This window comes from Capra hircus, chromosome 18 (genome assembly GCF_001704415.2).
Source record: "Capra hircus breed San Clemente chromosome 18, ASM170441v1, whole genome shotgun sequence".
Lineage (NCBI taxonomy): Eukaryota > Metazoa > Chordata > Mammalia > Artiodactyla > Bovidae > Capra > Capra hircus.
The window spans coordinates 52,694,056-52,721,899 of record NC_030825.1 but is presented as its reverse complement, the minus strand read 5'-3'; the positions used below and the strand labels follow the sequence as shown (position 1 = coordinate 52,721,899).

Below are 27,844 nucleotides of genomic sequence, written 5' to 3'. Positions count from 1 at the left end.
TTTTCCTGTTTTTGCTCAGAGAGGAAAGGGTCTGGCTGAGACCTTTAACCTCTGCCCTCCACCCATGGCAAGGTGGGGGGGCCACACTTCCCGCTGTCTCTGGGCGGGCCTCTGACTCAGCTCAGGGCACCCCCTCCTCTTGTCCAGCTCCCCAAACCGGTTGGGGCCCTTCTAAAGTGCTCATTAGAGGGGAGAGGCCCCTACCTCCATTCCCCTCTTCCTCTCAGGATTCTGAGAGTCTGGGCATTAGGGAGGCGCTTTTACACAGGTGACCAAGGCGCCTGGCCCCCCGGGGGCAGGACTGGGGGCGCTGGAGGCAGAGCCGGGGGGTCGTCATGCTGGGTTTCCCTAGGGTGGGGCCGGTGGGGCCAGGATGGCCCGTTGCCGCGGCTGCGGGCGGGGCAAGCTGGTCGCTCCCTCCTCCCTCGAGAGCTGTTGGACCTGTTGTCCCCCACTCCACTTCCGGGCTGCTGGGGAGGGGGACCGAGCAGCCTGTCTCTCCTCCCTCTTCCCCAGCCACCTGTCCAGTGGGCAGAAACTGCTGCGCCGGAGCGCAGAACGGAGCGCGCCGAAGCCTGAGCCGGTGAGGGGGCCGGGGCTGTGGGGGTCGCGGGGGCTGGAGTTCTGGAATCTCGCTCTCGAGGAGCCGAGGACTCAAGGCTCCTGGTTTGTCAGGAGAGGGAGACCAGGAGACCCGACTCTCCGATCCCTGGGTGAGGCGGCAGGGGCACGGCTCCCTTACGCAGGGGGGTCAGAGCTGAGACTACGGGGCTCCAGAGAGGACAGAGCGGAACCCAGCTCCTGAGTCCGCGAAGCAGATGGTGATGGGGTCGCTCTAAAGTGGTCCAAGGGGATAGTTGGGGGCGGGTGGCAAAGTACAAGGCTCGACACCTGGATAGCAGGGAGACGCCGGTAGGGGGCGTACTAGGACCCGGACTCAAATTCCGGTCCCGCCTCTTGGGGCGTGACGCCCTAGGAGCCACGAACCCCGCCCCTGGAAGCTCCAGGCCCCGCCTCTGGAATGTTCAGTCCCATCCTTTGAACTCTCAGGCCCCGCCTCTGGAGCGCTCTCCGGAGCTTTCGGGCGGGAAGCGCCGGCCCCCTGGGCCACGCCCCCAACTCCTCCGTAACCCCAGGCCCCGCCCACCCGACGGGAATTCTCAGCGGCCATGGGGACGCGGAGCAGCCCGGACCTGGGGACCCCGCCGGCGGCGGTCCCGGAGTGCGACACAGAGGTCCGATCTCAAGGGGCCTCCAAGCCCCGGGGGCACCCCAAAGACTCCCGCGAGCGGGAGGCGCCCGAGGCCCCGGCAGAGCTTCCGAGCGGCCAAGGAGCTGAGCAGCAGGCGAAGGAAGAGGAAGAAGTGGGAGAAGGCAGCAGCACCGAAAGCAGCCACGATGCGGTGAGGGACCCGGGGGGCGAGAGTCACTGGGTGGGGGGGACCCAGAGGAGCAGACCCAAGCGGGCGACAGAGACACAGAGAGCCAGGTATAGGGAGACCAGATAGAGACCGAGAGACGGGGACACTGGGAGACAAAGATCCAAAGGGGTCAAGGGACACTGCGAGAGCAGAGACAAGAGACTCAGAGGGTTGAGGATAGACACAGACAGAAACCCAGAAACAGTGATGCTCAGAGAAGCAGAAAGAGAGACAGAGAAACCTTGAGACAGGGAGATACTCCGAGGGAGAAAGAAACATAGCGATTCAGAGACAGAAGACATACTGAGTCAGGAAGATGAAGCCCAGAGAAAAGGGGGAAAGGCTCAGAGACCCGGGGAGAGAGAAAGAGATGCAGAACCTTCGAAGACTTGAGGCCAAGACAATGGGAAACAGCGTCCTTGAGTGAGCGTTGTGCCCCCTCCCCGGACTGCGAGTCCCTGAGCCACCTCCTGGGGCCGAGCGGTCGTCGGACCTGCACCCTCCCCGCCTCGGATAAAAGAGCTTGGTGGCTGAGGGTCGCTAACTCAGACTCCCACCCCCACTCCCCGCCCCAGGGACCTATTTAGTGACGGCAGGGGGCGAGTCCTCCCCAGCTGACTAGCCCTCTTCAACCTCAGGCGGAGGCTCCGTCTCCAGTGCAGACCCCGGCCACGCCCCCCGCACCAGCTCTGTCCGGAGAAGGGGTGCGAGGGGCGGCGCGGCGGCTTCGCGCGCAGCAGCTGGAGGCCCTGACTCGCGTGGCTTTAATGGAGCAACGAGTGAAAGAGCTACAGCGTCAGAGGAAGGAACTGAGGATCGAGGTGAGGCTGCAGACCCCTTGGGAAGTCTGGCCCCAACTCGTGGGGAGTCCCATCAGGCCAGGCCCCCAGTTCTTTACAACCATGGGAGCCGAGTCTCAGGCCTGCTCCATACTCTCTTCGAATCCAGGAGTTCGGATTCCCAGGTCCTTCGATCAGACCCAAGCAGGCGTCCGCGCGCCACCACCCCTTCCTTGCTCTCAGACCCAGGCCTCTGGGTCCCAGCTCTTGCCTTCTCTCTGCAGATGGAGGTGGAGGTGGCCCTGCTGCGGGGTGAGCTGGCTGGGGAGCGAGTGGCCGCTCGGCGGGAGGAGGAGCAGCTTCGCGAGCTGCTAGGGCAGCAGGTGGACTCAGAGAAGGGCGGCCAGGAGCAGCGGGAACAGGTGTGTTTGCCCGGCCGGACCTTCATCGTCGGTTCTCTTCCTTGTTGGACAGACCTTCCTGTGGTGCTCCTGGGACCTGGGGCCGGGGTTGCACCCCCTGTTGCCCAAGCCATGATACTGGGGCTGGGGGTGGGCAGCGGCGGGGACCTATGCCTGTCTGTTTCCCTCCTCCCTCTCTCCTGTATGACTTTGGGGCCTGACTCACTGGGGCGTGTTCCCTTGCCCCATTTCTCTGTGCTCTCTAAATGTCGTTTCGTGAAAAATGTCAAACCAACAAAAAATAGACTGTTGCCATGTGGTGTACTCCCCAGTTCAGCTGCGATGAATCCTCCGTTCCTGTTTCATGTCCTGCAGTTGGCTTCCCTGTCCCTAGATTTGAAATCCAGTACCAGACATCATGTTGACAGTGAATACTTCAGTTCTTTAAGAACTCTCTTAAGAAAACATCACCCCTATGTCATTATCACATCTGAAGAATTACTATCTCATCTCCAGTCCGTTTCCATGGGTCCCAGACTGTCTCAAAAACAATGGCTAACAGTTGGCTGTTTGAATCGGGTTATTGTAATGGGTTGCGATGTCTTGCCTGTGTTGTTTCTCCTCTAATGGTCCCTGCCTACTGGTTTTTTCCCCTGAACTCTTTGTTGAAGAAACCAAGTCCTCTGTCCCATGGTCAGTATGTGACCAGTTGGACGCCGGGGGTGTCCTTTATCTCGTTTCGCTTCCTGGAAGCAGGTGGTTGATTAAATGTATAAGATGGATCAGATTCGGATGTGCTGTGGTGCATTTGGGGCACTGGGCCTGGGGGATGTTCTCTCTGATTCTCCAGACCTCAATGAGGTCACTCTGATCCCTTCCTAATAGTTACTTACCTAAAGGCTTTAACATCCATTGTTGGTCATTGCTTGACGGGAGAGTGCTGCCCGTTGGAAAATGGTGACTTTGTAATTCTATCAGTCTCTCTCTTTGCCTTTATCTTAGACATATTGGAATTTCCTGGGGTTGGATCCTGAGTCTTCAGTTACCTCAAAGAGCCTGTATTTCTCCCAGCCCTGATTTCCCTCTCAAAATCTAGACCTATGTGTCCTGATTTCTAGGATATTGGTTCCTAGATGCTCCTTCTTCCCCTAGGACCTGGGTTTCCAGACCCCAGCCCCTCCTGCCTTAGATCCAAGAATCCAGGTCCCCAGCCCCTCCTGCCTTGGATCCAGGAGTCGAGACCCCCAGTCCCTCCTCCCTCAGACCTAGGAATCCAGGTCCCCAGCCCCTCCTGCCTTAGATCCAGGAGTCTGGCCCCTTCTCATTCACCATATCCCGTGCTGACCTCAGCAACTCCCTTTTCCACACCATCCCCGTCTCACTGTCCCTTTGGTCACCAGGCCAGAGTCCTGAGCCTCGCTCTGCATGCCTCCTTATCTCTCACCCTATGCCTGTCAGTCACCACGTCCTGTTCTTTGTGCCCCCTGCATCTCTCTTGCTAGTTTATCTCCTTTATATCTGCCCTGCCTGGACCTCGGGCGAGGTCACATTCTTTTTTTAAATTTTCATTAGTTACTGATTTTTGGCTGGACTCGGTCTTCGTTGCTGCGTGCAGGCTTCCTCTAGTTGCGGTGGGCGGTGGCTGCTCTCTGGTTGTAGTGCTGGGGCTTCTTGTTGCTGTGGCTTCTCTTGTCATGGTACTTGGGCTCCAGAGTTCAGGCTTCAGTAGTTGGCCTGCGGCATGTGGGATCTCCCCAGACCAGGGATTAAACCCATGTCCCCTGCGTTGGCAGGCGGATTCTTAACCACTGGCCCACCAGGGAAGTCTAAGGTCTCATTCTTGTTGCCCGGAGGACTCAGGAAGGAGCTGGTCTCTACCCCTCGAACCTATCTCCCAGAGGGATGGTTCCATACCCAGATCCTACTCCAGCCTTTCAATCTTGCCGTGACTCCCCACTGACCCCGGATACGTGTTCCTCAGCCTGGCGGTCCAAACCACACCCGAGCTTCGTCTTGTCTGCCTTTCCACTGTCATCTCTCACCTGTATTCCCCCTCTCTTCCCTCCATCCCACCTTCTTTCTTCTTGACTGCAGTCTGCCCTTTCACTTCCTTTACTTTTTTCTTCTCTTTTATTAAGTATTTATTTTTATTTATTTATTTGGCTCTGCTGAGTCTTAGTTGGGGCACGTGGGATTTTCAGTCTTCATTATGGCATGCGGAATGTTTTAGCTGTGATATGCAAACTCTTGGGCTTCCCTGGTGGCTCAAGTGGTAAAGAATCTGTCTGCAATGCAGGAGCCCAGGAGAAACTGGTTTGATCCCTGGGTCAGGGAGATCTCCTGGGGGAGGAAATGGCAACCTACTCCAGTATTCTTGCCTGGGAAGTCCCATGGACACAGGAGCCTGGTGGGCTACAGTCCATGGGACTGCAAAGAGTCGGACATGACTGAAGCAGTTGAGCATGCAGCAGGCCTGCAAACTCTTCCTTGTGGCATGTGGGATCTAGTGTCCTGAGCAGGGATCGAACCCAGGTCCCCTACATTGGGAGCTCAGAGTCTTAGCCAGTGGACCACCAGGAAAGTCCCTCCTGTACTGTTCAACTTCCATTCATTTGCACCATGCTGTTCCCTCAGTCCAGAAAGCCCTTCCAGCCCTCTCCAGCTCCCCAGGTCTCAATGCTCCCTGGTTTGTGTGGCTCACCTTAAAATCTTCACATCCAGGAAGCCTAGGCTTACCCTGATAGAAATGGTTCCCCCCATTCTGGTTCCCACAGAATCTGCGTTTCACTGCCCTGATTGTCCCAGGCTATAACTGGCTGTGTCCCCTGCTGGAGTACAGGGCCCAGGTCCGACCCCCTTCTGGGTCCCCAGCATCAATCACCAAGTCTGGATATGTTTAGCATTCATTCCCTCATTTGTTTCTTTTTTAAAACTTTATTGGAGAATAGTTGATTTACAATGTTGTGTTAACTTCTGCTGTACAGCAAAGTGATTCAGTTATATATATATATATATATATATATATATATATTCTTTTTTTTTTTTAATTTGCCATGCAGCTCAGCATGTGGGGTCTTAGTTCCCTGATCAGGGATCTAACCCATGGCCCCTGCAGTGGAAGTACACTGTCTTAACCACTGGACCGAGGGGAAGACCCCTCATATTCTTTTCCGTTACAGTTTATCACAGGATATTGAATACAGTTCCCTGTGCTAACAAGCCTATTCTGTATGACTGTGAGTTTGTTTGTTACATAGATTAGTTAATTTGTGTAAATTTTAGATGGCACATATCATTATCATTCTATGGTATTTATCTTTCTCCTTCTGACTTACTTCGCTTGGTATGCTAATCTCTAATTCCATCCATGTTGCTGCAAATGGCATAGTTTCGTTCTTTTTCATGGCCGAGTAATATTCCATTGCGTATGTGTACCATATCTTTATCCATTCAACTGTCCCCTCCTTCATTTCTTAAAAAGCTGTTTACTTGGTCTGCTCTGGGTGGGCCTGTACAGCATGAACCAGAGAGACAGGCTCCCTGCCCTCATAGAGCCAACACCCCAGACTTGGAGAGGGGGGACTCCCCAGGCAAGAAGGAGCTTGAGATCTGGCTGGCCTTAGCCCCAGCTGGCCTGTTTCCCTCCCTGTGCTCAGGCTGAGGCTAAGAGTCTGGTTGCTGTTGATGCAGGAACAGAGGCAGCTGAGCCAGGAGCGGGATCGTGTGGAGGGTCTTCGCCAAAGACTTCAGGAGGCCCAGGAGCAGCTCGACTCACAGCCCGAAGACCAGCATGAGCGGCTTCTGCAGGGAATGCAGGAGGTAAGGGGACCTGGTATCCAGGCCACTCAGGACCCAGCCATCCGGGCCCTCAGTCCCCTCCTCTCCCACCCACCTAGGAGCTCAGGCCCCAAGCCCCTAACCCGCAGGACACCAGGGTCTAGATCCCACAGCCCCTCCTCCCTCCTTGTCCAGGAGTCGTGGCTCCAGCCCTCCACCCTCCTGGTCCTTAGAGGTCCAGGCCTCCAGTCCTTTTGTTCTACAGATGAGGGAACAGCTGGACGTGGCCCAGCGTGCCTACGAGGACCTGGAGTTCCAGCAGCTGGAGCGCGAGAGCCGGCAGGAGGAAGAAGATCGGGACAGCCCTGGGGCCGGGGCGCCAGACCGCAAGGTCCAGGAGCTCCAGGCCAGTGTGGCGCAGCACAGGGTGAGTCAGCCTGGGCTCGCCTGCCTCCCTCGCCGCTGCCCTCTGGCTCCTCCACTCGTTGTCTCGTCCCTTCTCTGTCCTGGTGTCCTCCCTGTCATGTTCTTCAAAACAGTCATGATGGTCGCTGATGTTTATTGAGCATTGACCAGGGGCGGGCACGATCCTAAACATTTCATGAATCTTAAGTCATCGAATCCTTACAACAGTCCTGGGAGACAGGTCTTCATATCTTTTCCCACATTTTCTAAATGAAGAAACTCAAGGTCAAGGTGCTCAAGTTATCTTTTCCAAGGTCACTTTGCTCCCAAAGGGATTGAACTGGGATCTGAACCTGCTAGGTCTTCGCCGCTACAGTCCCCATGTCTCAGCCCTCATCTCAAACGATGCTCCCACCAGTCCTTTCTGGGAACTTCACTTTCAAGGTTTCTGAAAAGTCCTGCTGGAAAAAGCCACAAGTTTGACTGTATTTTGGAGAAGGAAATGGCAACCCACTCCAGTACTCTTGCCTGGAGAATTCCATGGATGGGCTACAGCCCAGGGGATTGCAAAGAGTTGGACACGACTGTGTGACTAACTTTCAGCTTTTGACTGTATTTAATACAAAGGTTCCCAGAGTTTCGGATTAGAAAGTTCCGATGTGGGCCTCCTTTCCCCACCTCTATTTCTGGACGTTTTCCCTGTCGCTCTTTTTCCATTCCTGTCTCACGGGCTCTGTGTCTGTTCTCCCTCTGTCTTGACTCTTTTATTCTGTATCTTTTCCAGTTTCTCTCTTTGTCTTTCCCTTTTTCTGTTTTTTTTTTTTTTTTTTTTTTTTAATATTTATTATTTAGTTGGCTGTGCTGGGTCTTAGTGGGGGCATGCAGGATCTTTGATCTTCATTGCAGCATGTAAGATCTTTTTAGCTCTGGCATGTGGGATCTAGTTCCCTGACCAGGGATCAAACCCGGGCCCCTTGCATTGCGAACTCAGCGTCTGAGCCATTCTACCACCAGGAAAGTCCCTCTCTCTCTCTCTGTTCTGGCAATGTCGACTTTCTCTGGGTCTCTGTCTTCCTCAGCCTCTGGATATGGGAACCTCCACCCTCCAGCTCACCCCAGGTCTCTTCTAGGCCCTCAAAGGGAAGAAGGGCACTAGCGAAGGTTGACTCTGTGTCCCCCATGCCCTCCCAGGCATCCAGATGCCAGGGTCTCTGTTATGGGGTGGAGCAAACCCCAGGCTCTCAAGGAGGGCCTGGTTCTGGGGGTACCAGCTGGGGACCCGGGGGCAGCTGAGTAACCCGGGCCTTGGCGGGTGCCCCGCAGCGCCGGATCCAGGTCTTGGAGGAGCAGCTCAAGTCGCTGGGGGAGCAGATGGCCGCTGAGAGCCGGGGGCTGAGCCGGAAGAAGGAGGAGGCCCTTCAGGCCCTGACGCAGGTCAGTTCACCGCCCACACCTGTCTTACATCCCCACTTCCTGCTGGGGCATACCCTTGCCTCGCCTGCACCCCATATGTCCCCTGAGGTGTAGGAGTTGCTTATGTCTTGCCCTCCCCAGGAACGGAGCCGACTGCTTGAGCTTAACTGCCTTCAGGGAACCCCTGGCGGGGACTTCTCTGAGCCCAACCAGGCTCTCACCAAGGTATGGAGATTTCGTGTGCCTTTCAGCCCCCTCCTCCCTGAGACCCAGGAATTTAGGCCCCCCACCTCCATTCTCCCTTGGGATCCACCATTCTCAACCCCTAATCCCTTTTCCCTCTGGGCCTCAGGAGTGCAGACCTCCAGAGCCTCCTCCTCAGAGAACCAGCAGTCTCTGCACACAAGTCCTCCTTCCCTGAGACCGCGTTCCCACTATCTTGGGGCCTTGAGCCTTTCCTTCTCCATCCAAGAAATGGGCTGGCTCTGGAGGCCTGAGCCAGAGCATCCTTGCAGTGGGCACCCATGCTCTGGAGGCCAGAGCATCCTGGCAGCGGGCACCCATGCTCTGGAGGCCTGGGCCAGAGCATCCTGGCAGTGGGCACCCATGCTCTGGAGGCCAGAGCATCCTGGCAGTGGGCACCCATGCTCTGGAGGCCAGAGCATCCTGGCAGTGGGCACCCATGCTCTGGAGGCCAGAGCATCCTGGCAGTGGCCCTCCACCCCATCCCTTCTCCTGCAGCTCCTCTTCACCCAGAAGACAGACCGCCAGTTGCTGGTTCTCCAGGATCCCACTGCCCACACGGCCGCCGCCACCTCTTCCTGCCTCTTCTCTGTTCACAGCTCCCTCCAGGTGCCCCCCCTCCCACAAATACCTCATCACCGGGGGTCTCGCTGGTCACCGTGGCTTTCTCTGCTGTGGGCATGGGGGAGGGAGGGAGGGAGGGAGAGGGGCGGCTGATCAAGCCTCATTTTTAACTTTCACCAAGCTCCAGCTTTATTACTTTTTCTTTCTTCTGCCTAACATCTTACCTCCCCTCCCCTGGAGAAATGGAACCGGGCCCACCCAGGTGTTAATTTTATTTAGTTAGTTTTTAAAAGATGTATTTGTTTACTAATTTTTGGCTGTGCTGAGCCTCCGTGGCGGCGCTCGGGCTTTTCTCTAGTTGCGGCGAGCGGGGGCTGCCTTTCACTGTGGTGCCTGGGCTTCTCATCGCAGTGGCTTCCCTTGCTGTCTCTAGGGTGCATGCGCTCCGGCAGTTGTGGCGCGTGGGCTCAGCTGCTCCTTGGCATGTGGGATCTTCCCGGACCAGGGAACGAACCTGTGTCTCCTGCCCTGGTGGGTGGATTCTCAACCACTTAAACCACCAGGGAGGCCCCCAGATGTAAATTTTAAAAGCCACCCAACAGAGCACATTGATAATCAGTCCTTCCCTCCCCAGCCCAATGAGCCCTGGCCCTCCTCCTCAGGACCGGGCAGCTATTTGTTTCTTTTTCTTTTTTAGTACTTGTATTTATTTATTTGGCTATAGCTGGTCTTAGTTGCAGCATGTGGGATCTAGTTCCCTGACCAGGGATCAAACCCAGGGCCCCCTGCATTGGGAGCTCGGAGTCTTAGCCAGTGGGCCACCAGGGAGGTCCTGGTAGCTGTTTGTTTCTTTCTTCCACATTTTCTGAAAAATGGGGGTTCCAATTTATGAATGGGTTAAAACATTTATTGAATATGTTGCTAGCAACTTTAAATGAAATAGAGTAGACAGTGGCAGCGTGCTGTACCCAGAGGTAGGGCTGTTGTATGGATATGGGGTCAGCGCTTAGAAAGAGTGAGCGGTTGTTCTACCACGTAAATGTTTTTTTCAAAAACGTGTATTAGCTGCTAGTTGGCTTTTTTTTTTTTTTCTAGCTCAAGACTGTGGTGGAGATTTTTTCTTTCGATACATTTAGAGGTGCCTCTTCCTTTTCAATGGCTCTGTAATAATGATATAAACAGTAAGAATCATAAAGACTGCTAAAATTTGTGAAGCCTTTTTTTTTTTATTTGTGGAGTCTTTATAGTGTGCCAGGCACTGTTTTATTTTATGAATTAAAATAATTTTTTTTTCTTTGGCTGTGCTGGATCTTCCCTGTGGTCCACAGGCTCAGTAGTTGCTGGGTGTGGGCTTAGTTGCCCCAAGGCTGTAGGATCTTAGTTCCCCCGCCGCCCCCGCCCCTGCATAGGAAGGTGGATTCTTAACCACTGGACCACCTGGGAAGTCCCCAGGCACTGTTTTAAATGTTTATGTGGATTTACTTACTTAGTCGTTGCAACAACTCTACAAGCTGGGTTCTTCTTATCGTTTTATAGGGAAGAAACTGAGGCAGCTGAGGTTTCTTAATCAGCTAGTATATAGCAAGGCTGGGATTTGAACTCAGCGCTCTGTGTTCAGAGCCCACACTCTGAACCACTCTGAGCTTCTGTGCGTACACAGTTCTGTGTGGGTGCCTGGAGCTCCTCTCTCTGAGGATGGCAGATGGAGTTTCGTGTAGTTTAAGCAATGATGTTATGAAGATCCATGTCTGTCTGTCTTTGTACCCACAATAATAACATAATATTGTTGTTGCTGTTGTTAGTTACTTGGTCGTATCCAACTCCTTGTGACCCATGGATGGTAGCCCACCAGGTTCCTCTGTCCATGGGATTTCCCAGGCAAGAGTACTGGAGTGGGTTGCCATTTCCTTCTCCAGGGGATCTTCCCAACCCTGGGATTGAACAAACGTGGGCCTCCTGCAGTGCAAGCAGATTCTTTACTGTCTGAGCCACCAGGGAAGCTCAAAAGTTAACATTAATAAATTAATTATATCGTATATTATAATATTTACCTGTTGATTATATTATATTATACACAACATATCTTAATAATAACAATATGATATTAATATATTATTAACTATTGCTAAAATAGTAATTGATATTAATATTTAAGAGCTTAATATAGGCCAGGATCTGCTCAAAGCCATCTTATCACTTTGAACCACACGGAATTGCTATTATTTGAGGGTGAAAGTCGCTCAGTTGTGTCCGACTCTTTGCGACCCCATGGATTCAAAGCCAGTTCCTTCTAACCCAGAAATAAAATTTTATATTAGGTGCATATACAATTTCATACATATATAGCATATATTATTGAATTATATATTCATGAAACATATAATTTCTGGCTCCTCTGTCCATGGAATTCTCCAGGCAAGAATACTGGAGTGGGTTACCATTCCCCTCTCCAGGGGATCTTCCTGATCCAGGGGTCAAACCCCAATCTCCCACACTTCAGGCTTCTTTACCGTCTGTGTCACCAGGAAAGCCCATTTGAAGGTGAGAAACAGTCAAATACTGACAGTTTGACATGCTTCAACTTAATATATTTTATATTAAAATTATGTTTCTTGAATATATAATTCAATAATATATGTTATATATGTATGAAATTGCAAGTGCACCTAATATGAAATTTTATTTTTGGTCAGAAGAAACTGTAGCATTGGGTCCTATTATTGTCCAGGTAAAGGGTTAGCAGAGCCTTTGTAACTTTCTAGCTGGAAGGCTGATAAAGGTGGATTGTCAGCTCTGTTGCCAGGCAACGAATGTGCCTTCGGGTAAATATGACCCTTATAATTAAATTGCATATCTATAAAGACTTGGTGGGAAGCCTGAGCCATTCCTATGGAGTCCTTACCTGAGTTAGTGGCTTCTGTGGACACAGAGCCTCTAAGGCCAGGTGGACCCTGTACCCACCAGTGTGGACCCCACACCCACCTTGCATGCGGGTGTCACCAAGTGTCTGGCCCTTGGACACTGGTGGCCGTGCCAGGCACTCTTCTGTGTGTTTTGCATGAGGTCAGTGTATGAATCTTTGCATCAGCCACGGCAGGGCGGCAGGACCTCGCTCACTTTACAGACGGGGAGTTGCCCTGAGAGGAGCCGTGACTTGCTAAAGTCACACACCCAACTAAGCGGCAGAGCTTGGTGTGAACCAAAGCTGCCTGATTCCTCAGCCTGTGCCTTTCAGAGACGAGGGTTTCTCAAGGAAACTTCAGAACCCAAGTGGGCACCTGGTTAACACGAGCGCATAAGCAGTGACGAGGGACCTCAGGGATGAGGTTGTATGTGCGTGCTTGCTAAGGCTGCTTCAGTTGTGTCTGACTTTGTTCAACCCTATGGACCGTAGCCTGCCAGGCTCCTCAGTCCATGGGATTCTCCAGGCAGAAATAACGGAGTAGGTTGCTATGGCCTCCTCCAGGGGATCGAACCTTTATCTCCTGAGTCTCCTGTATTGTAGGCAGATTCTTTAACCCCTGAGCCACAGGGGAAAGCCCCACAAAGAACACAGGGAGTCTTTGTTTACGCAGCCAGAGAAACAGTAGACAAGCAGATAAATGCAGGGATTATCAAATCACTCCCCCTTGCCCCTGCCCGTCTCTCCCTCCAAGTCCTATTGAATCCTTCTCAAATCCCACCCCTTCTTTCCAGGATCATGTGATGCCTAAGAGTACTGACTCTGCTTGGATTCCAGTACCTGTTGTGCCACTTCCTAGCTGGTTGACCTGAGATACAGCTCTGTGCCTCAGTTTACTTAGCTGCGAAATGGGAATAATAGCAGCATTCATTGGCTAATGCATTAAAGTACTTGGTGTGATGTCTGGCACATAGCAGGTGCTTAGTAAAGGTGGGCACCTGTTATTCTGGTTATATAATGATTAGTATTACATTTTTTAATGAGGGAAGACCAGCTTTTTTAAAAAAAATTCATTTTTGGCTGCATCGGGCTAGTTACAGTACGCGGGCTTCTCTCTAGTTGTGGCTTACAGGCTTAGTTGCCCCACAGCATGTGGGATCTTAGCTCTCTGACCAGGGATTGAATCCATGTCTCCCGTATTGGAAGGTGGATTCTTAACCATTGGACCACCAGGGCTGTCCTTGATTGATATTGTTATAATTATTATAATTCTTATTCCACCCACTGCCACCCTCATTTCTGGTTTTCACGACCTTCTACCACCCTCCTCAGTGACTTTCTTCACCTTAGTTTTTGGCTCCAAAACAATAGCCAGAGTGATCTTCATCTCTCCTACTTTTCAGCTCTTGCCTCCACAAGCCTTCCATGGTTCCCCCAGGCTCCTTGGTGTGGCCTGACCCCTGCCCACCTCTCACCATCCCCCTCCCTGTACTGACTCTGTTCAGCTGCAGGGGCACTGACCACCCCCCACCCCCCGCCCCAGCACGCCATGCTGGCTCCTGCCTCAGGGCCTTTGCACTTGCCGATCCTGCCACCCGGAACACCCTTCGCCTCAGGCAACCCTGGCCAACTCTTATCCTTTGGGCCTCAGGGTCAGCATCCAGAAGGCTGTTCCTGGTCTTCCAGTTGCAGGTGAGCCTGTTTTATAATCCCCGTTTATAACACTCTTTTGTAACACCCTTCACTCACAGCAATGTCAGATGATATGCATCTTGAATGATGACTTGTTCAGTTCCTTGGGGCTTCCCAGGTGGTGCAGTGGTAAAGAATCCACCCGCCAGTGCAGGGGGTGCAGGAGACCTGGGTTCAACCCCTGGCTTGGGAAGATCCCCTGGAGGAGGAAATGGCAACCCACTCCTGCATTCTTGCCTGGAGAATTCCACAGACAGAGGAGCCTGGCAGGCTACAGTCCACGGAGTTGCAAAGAGTCTGACACGACGGAACACACACACATATACACGTCACTCAGTCCCTACAGTGTCAGCTCCATGCAGACAAGACTTGGAGCTCTCTTGCCAGTGTGTGTTAGTAGCCCGCCAGGCTCCTCTGTCCATGGAATTCTCCCAGGCAAGAATATTGGAGTGGGTTGCCATTCCCTTCTCCAGGGAACCTTCCCAACCCAGGGATGGAACTCTGGTCTCCTGCGTTGGCACGCAGATTCTTTGTGGTCTGAGCCACCAGGAAAGACCGAGTCTGTCTTACCTACGTGCTTCCTCAGTGCCAGCAGTCTCTCAGCTGGGAAGTGCTGGGAATATCAGTTGAGGGAAGGGAAGAGTGAAGAGCCAGGAACTTGGGGCTCATTTTCATCTTTTTGAAGTGGTTTGAACCTTTCCTGACTCCTAGGCTTCTAGAAGCTTAAATGGGTCTGTGGTGTGCCACAGACACTCTTGGGCAAAGACTGAGCACTTGGTAAATACTGGTTATTATTTTTATTTTTTTTAATCTTCTGAATGAAGCTGCGTGGCATGTAGAATCTTATTCTCAAACCAGGGATTAAACCTGCATCCCCTGTAGTGGAAGTGTAGAGTCTTAACCACTAGACCGCCAGGGGAGTCCCATGGTTTTGTGTTTATGTGTGTGTGTGTGTGTGTGTGTGTGGTGTGTGTTTAGCTGTGCCCGGCTCTTTGCGACCCCATGGACTGTAGCCCGCCACGCTCCTCTGTTCATAGAATTTTCCAGGTAATAATACTCGAGTGGGTTGCCATTTCCTACTTCAGGAGGTCTTCGGGACTCAGGGATCAAACCCATGTCTCCTACATTGACAGGCAGGTTCTTAACCACTGAGCCACCTGGGAAGCCCAGGAGTCCCATGGTTACTATTTTAAAAAACGTTTTAAAATAATACGGATATAAAGAATCACATCGACCACACGCACAGCTTAATAATTATTAATGGGAACACTCGGGGTGACGGCCCCAGGTGTCAGGTCACAACATACCCCCGCTCAATGGTGACCCCTATCGGTCTCCCGGAGAATAACCACTAGCCTGACGTTTATCCTAGTCTTCTTACATTGAAAGTTCCATCAGTTCAGTGTCTATCGCCAAACGCTGTACTTTGAACTGTGTGTATGTGTGGCTATGGGCTTCCCTGGTGGCTCAGACGGTAAAGAATCCACCTGCAGTGCGGGAGACCTGGGTCCGACCACTGGGTTGGGAAAATCCCCTGAAGGAGGGCATGGCAACCCACTCCGGTATTCTTGCCTGGAGAATCCCCGTGGACAGAGGAGCCTGGAGGGCTACAGTCCATGGCGTCTCAAAGAGTCGAATAAGACTGAGCGACTAAGCACAGCGCATCTCTTTTAAATCTCCTAGAATCCACAGAGAAGGCAATGACAACCCACCCCAGTACTCATGCCTGGGAAATCTCATGGACAGAGGAGCCTGGTAGGCTGCAGTCCATGGGTCGCAGAGTCAGAGAGTCGGACAGGACTGAGTGACTGCACTTTCACTTTTCACTTTCGTGCACTGGAGAGGGAAATGACAAACCACTCCAGTAGGACACGACTGACGCGACTTAGCAGCAGCAGAAGCAGCAGAATCCACTGACTCACATTTTTTTTATTGTCCCTCTTGAAATATGTTTGAAGAAACCAGGCAGTTGCTCTGTAGTTTCGCAGGCAGGGTTTGCTGATTGCATCTGTGGGGGTCAACACCACCTTGCTCTGCCTCTCTTTCCTGTAAAGTTGGGTGTGGGAGGCTGAGCAGTTGCATGATCGGCATTTTGGCAAGTCATCCTGGGAGCATGTGTCTCTTTTTTTGCGGCATCCATTGATTGATTCCCGAAGGTCATGAGTGGGAAAATCCCATCTGTTATTACTTCATTTATTTTTATTGTTTTTTTTTCTTTAATGTAGTTAAAGAAATCTTAAAACAAAAAAAGCAGTTAATATTTTTTGGCTGCCCGCTCAGCATGTGGGGTCTTAGTTCCCTGACCAGAAATGGAAACTCCACCCTCTGCACTGGAAGTGCAGAGTCTTAACCGCTGGATTGCCAAGGAAGTCCTCCTTCTTCGTTTATTGATTGACAATTTTTTCTAAAGAGGGACTTGCCTTTATTGATTATTTGGTTACCCAGGGATATGGTTTTTGTAGGAAAAGAAAGTGCTTGACGATTTCACCTCATTCACCTACCTTCAAAATAAAGAGTTGGTTCTTTTGGTGACCAATTCGATTTTTCTTTGAATTACATATATTTGATGAGTTAAGATCTTTAGCAGTGAGCATACATATTGATGGGCTTTCCTGGTTGCTCCTTGGTAAAGAATCTACCGGAAATGCTGGAGATGCAGGGGACTTGGGTTTGATCCCTGGGCCAGGAGGAGGGCCTGGCAACTCACTCTAGTATTCTTGCCTGGAGAATCCCATGGGCAGAGGAGCTGGCAGCCACAGACCATGCGGTTGCAAAAGAGTCTTATTCGACTGAAGCAGCTTGGCATGCACGATATGTGTTGGTGCTCAAATTATACAACTTATTTCTTCTTATTATCTTTTGTTATCCAAGCAGAGTTTTTGCTGGTTTTTTTTTTTTTTTTAAAGAAATGATTTTAGTTTGCTTTCTTTGTTACTCTCAAATAAGTTTATTTTCATTTGGGGGGTAGTTTTTTTATTATTTTATTTTGAAATGATTTAAGACTTACAGGAAAACTGCAGGAAGAGCAGAAAGAATTCCTGTCTACCTGTCACCCAGATTGTGTGACTAACAGTTTACCACATTTGGCATTTGCTATATCACTCTCTGTACACACACACCCACATGCACACACACCGTTTATTCTTCTTTTCTGAAGCATGATTCCCCTTTATCCCTAAATGCTTCTACTTTTTATCATCTGAGGTCAAGGCCATTCCCAGACGCAACCACAGTACAGCAGTCACATTCAGGAAGCTAACATTGAGACAATACTATTCAAGTCCACAATGTTATTCATATATAAATTATCTAATTTTGGCTGTGCTGGGTCTTCGTTGCTGCTGTTGGTTTTCTCTAGCCGTGCTGAGGGGGTTGCTCTGCAGCTGCCGTCTTCTCGTTGCAGTGGCTTCTCTTGCAGCAGAGCACGGGTTCTAGGGCGCATGGGCTTCGGTAGCTGTGGCCGGAGGGCTCCGTAGTTGCAGCTCCCGGGCTCTGGATCTCAATGATGGTGGCACACAGGCTTAGTTGCTCCCTGGCATGTGGGGTCTTCCTGGACCAGGGCTGGAACCCATGTCTCCTGCATTATTAGCAGGCAGATTCTTTACCACTGAGCCACCAGGGAAGCTCTTGTTATTCATATTTTTGTCAGTTGTCCCGCAAATGTTTTTTGCTTTTTGTTAGCAAAAAACAACAACAAAAAATTGTTTTTTTCTGGTCCAGGAACACAGGTTGCACTTGGTTGTCATGTTTATTATTTTGAAAAAGAATATTCCTCTTGTTCTGAGTTCAAAGGGAGGACATTCAGAGAAAAGGTCTTTCTTGCCGCTGTTTCCATCCACTCAATTCACCTCCCAGGGGTAGCCAGGGTTACAAGTGTCTCCTGTCTTCCCAGAGATGTACTGTGTTTTTAAAAAGTATTTATTTTTACTTATTTGGGCTTCCCCGATAGCTCAGCTGGTAAAGAATCTGCCTGCAGTGTGGGAGACCTGGGTTCGATCCCTGGGTTGGGAAGATCCCCTGGAGAAGGGAAAGGCTACCCACTCCGGTATTCTGGCCTGGAGAATTCCATGGACTGTATAGTCAATGGGGTTGCAAAGAGTCGAACACGACTGAACGACTTTCATTGTACCTTGGATATTTACTTATTTGGCTATGCTGGTCTTAATTGCCACATTCGGGATCAGGTTCCCTGACCAGGGATGGAACCTGGGCCCCCTCCATTGGGGGGTCAGAGTCTTAGCCAATGGACCACCAGGGAAGTCCCAATACTCTGTACTGAAACAGTCAGGCATGTATACACTCTCCCCCTCTTTTTATGGGTAGGTGGTATCCTCTTTGCACTCTCTGTACTTGCTTATACCTTAAACATTATTTTCTAGCTGATATAAACGGCATCCTTTGCCTTTTATCTGCTTTGGGGTTTTCCTCCACGTGGATGATCTCAGGTTTATCGAGCCTGTCTCCTTTTGATGGGCACTTAGGCGGTCTCCTAGGTGGTCTCTTCCTTGCTTAGGCAGGGAATCTGCCTGCAGTGCAGGAGATGCAAGAGACTCAGGTTTGACTTCTGGGTCGGGAAGCTCCCCTGGAGAAGGGAATGGCTACCCACTCCCGGATTCTTGCCTGGGAAATCCCATGGACAGAGGAGCCTGCTGGGCTCCAGTCCATGGGGTTGCAAAGAGTTGGACACAACTGAGCGACTAACACTAACTAACTAACTAGGTGGTCTCCAGGCATCTGTGGGAATTAACCTTGAACTCAGGCCATCTTGCACATGTCTGAGTGTACCCACAAGTCCTAGAAATGGAGTTGGGGCTCAGAAGGTTTATACATTTGTCATTTTGATTTTATTTCCTTTCTTTTTTCAAATTCATTTTCTTTTTCTTTTTTTTTTTTTTTTTACCATTTTTATCTTTTAAAAAGAGCCAAACGGACCTCCATAGATTTTTTCCAGTAAAACAGCCCTCAGCCTTGTGGGCGGAGAAGGCAATGGCACTCCACTCCAGTACTCTTGCCTGGAAAATCCCATGGACGGTGGAGCCTGGTGGGCTGCAGTCCATGAGGTCGCAAAGAGTCGGACACGACTGAAGTGACTTAGCACGCATGCACAAAGAAACCCTCTACCCTTGAGCCATCACCCCTCAATTCCCCTCTCCTCACAGCCCCTGGCAACCACTGTCTCTCTGGATTTGCCCATTCTGGTCAGTACACTGTGTGACCCCTTATGGCTACTCATTCACTCAGCATTGTGTTTACAGTGGCTTTCTGATCTGTGCCAATGAGATGGTGGTTTCTTTTTTTGAAAAAAATATTTGTTTATTTGACTGCGCCGGGTGGCTCGGGGATCTTCAGTCTTCACTGGGGCATGCAGGATCTTTAGTTGCCACCTGCAAACTCTTGGTTGCGGCATGTGGGATCTAGTTCCCTGACCAGGGATCGAACCCCGGCCCCTTGCATGGGGAGCTCCAAGTCTTCACCCTTGGACCACCCGGGCAGTCTCAGGATGGCGGTTCTCTGATCTAATGGTGGAGACTGAGCATCTTTTCCTGTGTGCCTGGGCTGTGTGTGTTTCAGGGCTCCATTGGCCTCCAGAGGACTGGAAGCCTGTCCCGGAAGAGGGGAGAGAGAGCCAGTCAGAGAGGATGTCCCCGGCCTCTGTCGCTCCATTGTGCCGGTGAGTACCAACTTCACAACACATACCCTCCTCTCACATCACCACTCTCCCTGCGCACAGGATGGAGAAACCTGGATGCCCCCGTTGGGGGAGAGAGGGGGAGGCTTAGACCAGGAAGCATCCCAGCCCATTGCCCCGGCCCTTCTCCCCCCAGGATCCCTGGAGGCCTCGGCCCTCCCGCCTGAAGCTAGAGACTCCGGGAGGCACCCTCTCTATCAGCTGCTAAACTGCGGCCCCGGGAATAGGTGAGATGTCAGGGAGAAGGTGGGAAGACGTTGGGGAAGAGACTGGGCTCCTCTCACCGGCCCCGCCTCTCTTCCTTGCTCCCAGCTGCAAGGGCCTCTACCCAGACATCGCCCGAATGGAGCAGCTCCTGCAGCAGGCTGTGGCGGAGAGGGAGCGGCTGCTGCAGGCCAGGGTGAGACCCAGCCCCTCCTCCCTCAGACCCAGGAGTCCAGACCCCCAGCCCCTCCTCCCCCAAACCCAGGAACGCAGTACATTTCCCCCACTTCTTATTGGTTTCCAGTCTTGTTGACACTTTCTTTCTGCACCCACAGGAAGGGACAAGAAGCAAGGAAAGTCCCTCAGGCCCCCCTGTACCTGCCATCATGGTGAGTCTCGCCCCTGCCCTCACTTCCCCTGGCCTCTGCCCTTTGACATCTCACCCTCTCCTGTTCTCCAAAGTGTCCTGGGCTTGGCAAGAGAAGGGGAACTCTGAAGACCTAGTTTCTGTTCCCATCAGGGTCCTCTGAATCCATGGTATGTGACACACTCAGTTCTCTGTGCCTCAGTTTCCTCTTCTGTAAGTGGGTGCCGGTGTCAGCAGTTACTGCAGTATGAGGGTAACCACAAGCTGGGGCTTTTAAATCGTATTTAAAATTTTATTTGTTTGATTCTTAAAAAAAAAGAAAAACAACCTTTTTACTTAAGAAATATTCAAACAAAGGTTGACTAGATTAATAACCTCCCATGTGCCCACCATGCAGCTCATGACCGTTGTTTCATTGGTTGGTCGTGTCCGGCTCTTTTGTGACCCCATGGACTGTAGCCCGCCAGGCTCCTCTGTCCACGGGATTCTCCAGGCAAGAATCCTGGAGTGGGTTGCCATTCCTTCTCCAGGGGATCTTCCTGACACAGGGACTGAACCCGCGACTCCTGCATTCGCAGGCAGGTTCTTTACCGCTGAGCTACCAGGGAAGCCCTCCATGTTGCTCCGCTGGTTATCAATATGGAATCTTATTTTACTTACTGACTTTGTTGTTCTGGACCCACACCTACTTCCCATTCTGCAGCAGAACATTTTAAAGCCAGTTCCACATAGTTTATCATTTCCTCCATACATCACTATGTACCTACTATCTATCTATCTGTATATATATTAACATAAGTTCCACTGTCATAGCTTATGAAATTATTACTAATTTTGTAGCATTCTAATACATGGTCCATATTAACATTTGGTGAGCACTTCCTCGCTAGAAGCCTCAGTTGCCTCCTCTGTGAAATGGGGACAATAATGGGCTAGTTTGGAGAGGCAGGGAGGTGATCACTTGGCACAGTGCTGGCTGCAGAGCAGACCTCCAGTACATGGTGATCACTTAGTGTTACTGTGTGGAGTTGGCAGGATGACCCAGTGGCTGCCCTTTTAACCACCCCTCCCCCTCCTGTGCATTCCCCAGCTCCTCTCCCCACCCCCTCCTCACTCTTCCTTGTCTCCATGCAATTCGTCTCACCTCTATTTCTCATCCTTTCTTGCTTTGGCCTTACTTCAATGTTTTCAGCCCTCAATACTCATAGTGTGGTCCATGGACCAGCAGCATCGGATCCTTGAACTTCATTCCCCTCCAGACCCCCATCCTGGAATGACTGAATCCCAGTCTGCATTTTAACAAAATCCCTAATTGTCTCCAAATTGTCTCGAAAATAGATTTTGATAGTTGGTTATTCAAATCTGGATCCAAACAAAGCACACACAGTGCCTTTAGTAAAAATGTCTTAAATCTCTCAGATTGAGTCCTCCCTCCCTGCTTAAAAAAAAAAAAAAAAAAGCCATTTATTGGGTGGAAAAGTCCTTTATCTTGTAGAATTTCTCCTACTCTGAGTTTAGCTGACAGCTCCTCATTAAGCTTTTATTTCTACCTATACTAAGAATATGAATACTTTTTTGTTACAACATACACCGTATTTATTTATCTTTGTGGCCTCCCCGTGTGGCCTGTGGGATTTTAGTTCCCCAGCCAGGTATTGAACCCATGCCCCTGCAGAGGGAGTGCAGAGTGCCGGCCCCTAGACCACCAGGGAAGCCCCTAGAGCAAACACTTTAGAATTTGGGAAAGTGAAGTTCTCCCAGCCTGGAGGCGCAAGTGTTTTCTGTCGTGGAGGAGACTTCAAATCTGTGTTTATGCTTTTCCACATTCACCGATCAGCCTGCATTTGGTGAATTTATGTTCCTCACAAACAAGTACATGGTTCCCAACCCATTTCTGGTTCTCTCAAACATTAGGCCTTTCCTTATTCATTTCAACCCAGTGTTTATGGAGTGTCTATTTATGGTGGCCTTCTCAAGTGGCTCAGTGATAAAGAATCCGCCTGTCAATGCAGAGGATGGAGGAGATTCGGGCTCCATCCCTGGGTGGGGAAGATCCCCTGGAGGAGGGCATGGCAACCTACTGCAGCACTCTTGCCTGGAGAATCCAACGGACAGAGGAGCCTGGCGGGCTACGGTCCATGGGGCCGCAGAGAGTCGGACGTGACTGAGTGAGTGAGCACGCCCTGTGTGGTAGACCCTGGGTGACAGCGGAGTGGCAATCCCTGCCTTTTGGAAGCTGGCCTTTAGCAGGGGAGAGAGACAGAAAGCAGCATCAGTAAGTAACATAAGTAGCATGTCAGGTGCTGATAAGAGCCGGGAATAAACTAAAGCAGGAAGGCTGGTGGAGCCTTCCGGGTTGTCAGACATAAGCTCTGCCTCATTAAAAATGAAACACGCCTGCTGTGTAGCACCATCATTTATTAACCAGTCCCCTGCTGACTGCATTGTCCCCCATCCCCACCCCCTCACACCTCGAGCTGCCTTCTTGCGTCCGTGAGCAAGCGTGTCCCTGGGGTTTGCGCCTGGGGGTGGACTCACCAGGTGACAACAGCGAGCTCATCCAGGAAACAGCCCCATGAGGAGGGTGCTGGGATGAGGAAAACCAAGACTTGGAGAGGAGCAGGGATTCCTTGGAGGTGACACGGGTGGGCAGTGGGGGAGTTGCCAGTCCCAAGCCCATCCCTGCTCTCCTTGCCTGGCGCCCGGCTCCACCCATGTCCTACCTGGGCGACCTTGGTGAGTCACTTCCTCTTTAAGAGCCTCAGTTTCCTCCTCTGTGAAATGGGGACAATAATGGGTTGTTTTGGAGAAGCAGAGAGGTGATCACTTGCCACAGTGCTGGCTGCAGAGCAGACCTCCAGTACATGGTGATCACTTAGTGTTACTGTGTGGAGTTGGCAGGATGCCCAGTGGGTGCCCTTTTAACCACCCCTCCCCCTCCTGTGCGTTCCCCAGCTCTTCCCACCACCCCCTCCTCACTCTCCCTTGTCTCCATGCAGTTAGTCTCCCCTCTATTTCTCATCCTTTCTTGCTTTAGCCTTATTTCAGTGTTTTCAACCCTCAGTACTCATAGAGTGGTCCACGGGCCAGCAGCATCAGCATCCCTGAACTGAATCCTGGTCTGCATTTTAAGAAAATCCCTTAGGGGTCTGCTTGCATGCTGGAGTCTGAGGCCTCAGTGTGACCTTGGGGATCATTTACCATTCTTTGCAGGAAGCTTTCGGGAAGAATAGGTTTGATCAGGCTAGACCTTGTAACAGTAGATGCTTTGATGGCCTTCGTTGTGCTCCACTTTATGGCCACCTGAGCTGACCACTCTGCCTGGGGAGTTCTGGCTCATCAGCTCTGGCTGTGTGACTTGGGCCTGTGACTTAACCTCTCTGAATCTTGGTTTCCACATCTGTAAAATGGGGACAATGACGTACCTACCTCCTGAGGAGAAGGGGGGCAAAGAGATTATAAAGTGTGTGTGTGTGTGTGTGTGTGTGTGTGTGTGTGTTTTAGCACAGGTAATGATCACCAATTTCATCACAGCAAGAATGCTGTCTACAACAACAATAATAATAATGGAATCAGCATTCTCATTATAACCACTCACCATCTGGTTCCTGTTTTACAGATACAGTAGATGAGGGCTTACTGGGGTTTATCACTTTTCTAACACATCTCTGGTGTTTCAGGGTGAGCACTAAGGTCAGGAAGACCTGGCTTCACATCCCTGCTCTGTCACTTAGAAGCTCTGTGTGACCTCAGGTGGATTGTTTCTCTCTGTACCTCAGTGTGATCTGAAAAACGGGACTTATAGTAGCCTTGACCCAAGAGTGGCCATTGAGGGGAGTTGAGGAATGGATGCTGGTAAAGCCCTGGGCAGTGTGTCAGTCAGTCAGAGTAGCTGTCAGAAATACCACCTTAATTGTCATTGCCAAAGTTAAAGGCTGTGCTGGTCCTTACACTTGAGCTACTGCGACGGGCTCCCCTCACAGGTCCAGGCTATAGACTTCCCTCCCAGCTCTTGACCCTGTGACGTCACAGCCCCCTTCTCTTCCCTCCCCAGGCCCCGCCCATGCCGCCATCCAGCCCTGCTGGCCCTCGGGTCTTGGATCTCCGGCAGCACCTGGAGCGCTGGGGCCACAATCCGGAAAACTGCCCACACTTACAGGTTTCCGGAGGCTGCTGCCGCGGACCCCTGGTGAAGATGGGTGGCCGTATCAAGACCTGGAGGAAGCGATGGTTCTGCTTTGACCGCCAGGCCCGCCGCCTGGCCTACTATGCCGGTAAGCCCAGCCCCTCTGCCTGAGGTGCCTGGGCCTCCAAGTCTGTGAAAGAGACCACTCCAGACCTTCACCCCAGAGACATAGCAGCCCCACCCCCAGGTCTCTCCTCTCTTAGGTCCATGTATGTGCCTGGACCCCCTAGTCGCTTCCTCCTTCAGCGACCCAGCCCTCATTGGGTATCACTTGTGTGCCCAGACCCCAGTTTCCCCATACCCAGGGGGAGCATTATCAGTGCCTAGCCCCCAGATCTAGGGTTCCAAGCCTCTCCTCCTTCCTCTTTAGGGTAATCGATGATTCTGGACCTCTCCTTGAGTCTCTGCCCTTCTCAGGGGCCAAAAGACTTGGGGACCTAGGATTCCAGCTCCCCAGACTCCACCTCCCAGCCTTATCCATTCACTACGCCAGTCTCCCACCGACATTCACTCACCTCCTAACCACAGCGCTTTAGGGACCTTCAGATTCTATCACCATGCTCCTCACCCCAACCCCAGTCTCTGGACTTGGGCTCAGAGACTCCTCTCCCCCTTGGTACCCTCCCCTCCAACCCCAACCCATCTCTCACTGGCTCTGTTTCTCCCTCACCCCCTCCATCAGATAAGGAAGAGACCAAGCTCAAAGGTGTCATCTACTTCCAGGCTATCGAGGAAGTCTACTATGACCACTTACGCTGTGCCTTCAAGGTGAAGCCCCTGTTGGGTGCCGCCCTGCCCTCATGGATGGAGCCCCGCCAGTCAAATCTTAGCTTATACCCTGGGGAAGGGCCACCCACAGCCCCTATTGTCAGGGTACTCCACCCAGCACAGGAAACCCAAACAGGTCATTTCACTGCAGGGGCCAGAAATTAAGAGTTCAGTCTCTGGCTCTCAGCCACAGTTATTTTTCTTGGAACAAAAGTTTGAGAGCAGAAATTTGGGAAACTCAGATGCCAAGTCAAGAATGAGTGACTGAATTGGGCAAGGTGGGGACTGAGGCTGCCTGGGAGCATCAAAAGGAGAGGATCATTTCTTAGCATCTTCTCACAGTTGCCAAATGGGAATGGGTCCTGTGGTGTCTTATCAGATTTATTTTTCCCCAGAGAATTCTGGAATTGGAACATTTATAAAAGTGCAGTGCCAGAAACTGATACAATGTTTAGAAAGCTCTGGAGAGTAACTGTCTCTAGAGCTTAGGTTGGAATCCCAGGTGTGGGACATCAGAAAAGTGACTTCCAGTCTCCAGCCTCAGTGTTTTCACCTGCAGAATGGGCACTCAAACCCATGTCTCCAGAGTTGAGGTTAAAGACAGAAAATGGACATAAAGGCTTTACTTAATTTGGGGTTGGCAAGTAGGTACTCAATAAATAGGTTGTAGACTAAATTCTTCCCAGTTACAAACCAGGGAGACCTAGATTAGGAAGAGGGGAAATTTGAATGCTTGTATTTCTAATATATGGACTTCCTAGGGGACTCAGTAGGGCTTCCCTGTGGCTCAGGTGGTAAAGAATCCGCCTGCAATGCAGGAGACCTAGGTTTGATCCCTGGGTTTGGAAGATCCCCCAGAAGAGGGCATGGCCACTCACTTCAGTATTCTTGCCTGGAGAATCCCCGTGGACACGGAGCCTGGCAGGCTACAGTCAATGGCTGGCAAACAGTTGGACATGACTTAGCAACTAAGCATGGCACAGGGAGCTCAGTGGTAAAGGATCCGCCTGCAGTGCAGGAGACGCAAGAGACACAAGTTCAGATTCCTGGGTCGGGAAGACTTCCTGGAGGAGGAAATGGCAACCCACTCCAGTATTCTTGCCTGGGAAGTCCCTGGACGAGGAGCCGAGCCTGGCAGGCTGCAGTCTGTGGGATCACAAAAGAGTTAGACAAAACTTAGCGACTGAACAACAGCAACAGTTTCTAATACAGGAGAAGGTAGAGCTGGGGGATTGGGACATGGGTCCTTCCTTTAAATTCCTCTTGCTCCCATAATTCTCGGCGCCTTCCTGTGTTAATTCATTTAACCCTCATAACCCATAGAAGTAGGTAGCATCATTTAGGAGGACAGATCCGCATACATTCAGGGAGTTTAAATTACTTGCCCAACTCTACACATCCTGTAAATAGCAAGGCTGGAATTTGAACTACGGTGGAGTCATATCTGTTCTCTTAACCACCTCCATTCCACTACTTATTCCAGAGCCCGAACCCTCGCCTAACGTTCTGTGTCAAAACCTACGAACGCCTTTTCTACATGGTGGCCCCCAGCCCAGAGGCGGTGCGTATTTGGATGGACGTCATCGTTACAGCGGCTGATGAGAACCACGCCCCCTGATTGACCACACTCTCTCGGGGGACGTCTCAGTGAAGCTCCGCCCCCGCGCAGTGTCTCGAAGCCACGCCCACTGCCGGGAAGCCTGCCCCCGCCCCTTTGTAACTCTCCAGGGAATTTTGTGGGTTTGATGGCTCGGCTGGTCTGAGCCGCGACTTTTCCGGGCTGCGGGTGCCTTCTCCGGATGGGAAGCCAGCCCCTCGGGCTCTGCCCCGGACTGGAGAAAAATTGCGGGGGCGGGAAGGAACTATTTATTGTTGCTCCTGTGATACCGAATTAAACATGGAAGAAAACAGTTTGCTGAGGTTCCCAGCATAGACGTACGGGACCCCTCGACCCCTAGGCAAGGCATCTGAGTTACGGATACCCAAAACAACCAACCAGCCATCCCTCAGCTGGTTCTTCCCATAAGGAATGGAGGTCTTCTTCAACCCCATGGTCTTGGATGGGAGCAGGGGGTGGGTGTAGAGAGGCATGTGGCAATTTTGTTTTTTCACTTTGTGGGTCCGCCTGCTTCCACCCTTTTGGACCTGACTGGGCAATTTCTAGGCAATTGGCAATTTCTAGGAACTCCTAGGTTCCTGCCTTCCAGGCCTTGGCACATGTGATTCCCTCTGCCCTTCCCTTAACTGGCTAGCTCCTTGTTCTTAGCTTCTTAATTGGATTGTCGCCTCCTACAGGCAACCTTTCCTGACTCCCCCACCTGGATCAAACACACCCTCTCCTTTGAGCTCCTCTGGGCTACAGTCCATTGGGTCACAAAGAGTTGGACACGACTGAACAACTTAGCAGTCACGCACACATGGTCCATTCCTTAGCATCCTGGGTCATCACTGGTGATGGATCAATGTCCCGACAGACTGGGAGCTCCAAGAAGGCAGAGCCAGGGCTGGCCTGGTCATGGATGTATTTCCAGCACCATAGGGCACATTTCATTCCACGAAAGGGGAAAATAAAGCTATCCTTTCATCTCTCAGTCTTGGTAAATAATATACCCGATGTTCCCTTTGCTAAGTTACCTTTCCCCACTCCACCCTACTCATCATTTTGGTCAAAACTCAGATGGTTCCTTCTCTAGGAAGCCTTCCCTGATTCTTCTGAGTCAGCTGTTTCCTCAGGGCTTCCCGTCCCAGCCCTGATCATTCTGCCTGCACCTTCCCCCTGGAGCCTTGACTACTCTCGGTCATCCGTGCTGATGAGTGTTTTATGTGCTGGGCGGGGGCTCCAAGAGGCAGAGGTTGGACTGTTTCCATCACTACTGAGTCCTTGGCACACAACAAAGGGCCCGTCTGCAAAGTAGGTGCTGAGGCAATGTCTGATGGTTGAATAAATTGATGAGAGAGATGCTGAGGATGGGGTGGTGGTGAACAGGACAGACAGAACTTGTTACCGTTTAGGGCTCACCCAAGGTGTCCCCT

At 51.4% G+C, this 27,844-nt stretch overlaps 1 protein-coding gene across 2 annotated transcripts; it reads left to right on the top strand.

Moving 5' to 3' along the window:
* PHLDB3 (pleckstrin homology like domain family B member 3) lies at positions 466-27,402 on the top strand. 2 transcript variants are annotated; one of them, XM_018062514.1, is made up of 16 exons: positions 466-583; positions 1,137-1,403; positions 2,060-2,242; positions 2,485-2,622; positions 6,292-6,420; positions 6,644-6,805; positions 8,107-8,217; positions 8,338-8,421; positions 8,938-9,048; positions 19,169-19,268; positions 19,423-19,513; positions 19,599-19,686; positions 19,826-19,879; positions 23,912-24,131; positions 24,726-24,811; positions 26,295-27,402. In XM_018062514.1, exons 2-16 carry the CDS (start codon positions 1,170-1,172, stop codon positions 26,427-26,429), a joined length of 1,926 nt encoding a protein of 641 aa, XP_017918003.1. In that variant the 5' UTR covers positions 466-583; positions 1,137-1,169; the 3' UTR covers positions 26,430-27,402. The 2 variants fall into 2 exon arrangements, with proteins under 2 accessions (XP_017918003.1, XP_017918002.1); XM_018062513.1 differs by having other exon boundaries at positions 467-583; positions 1,051-1,403.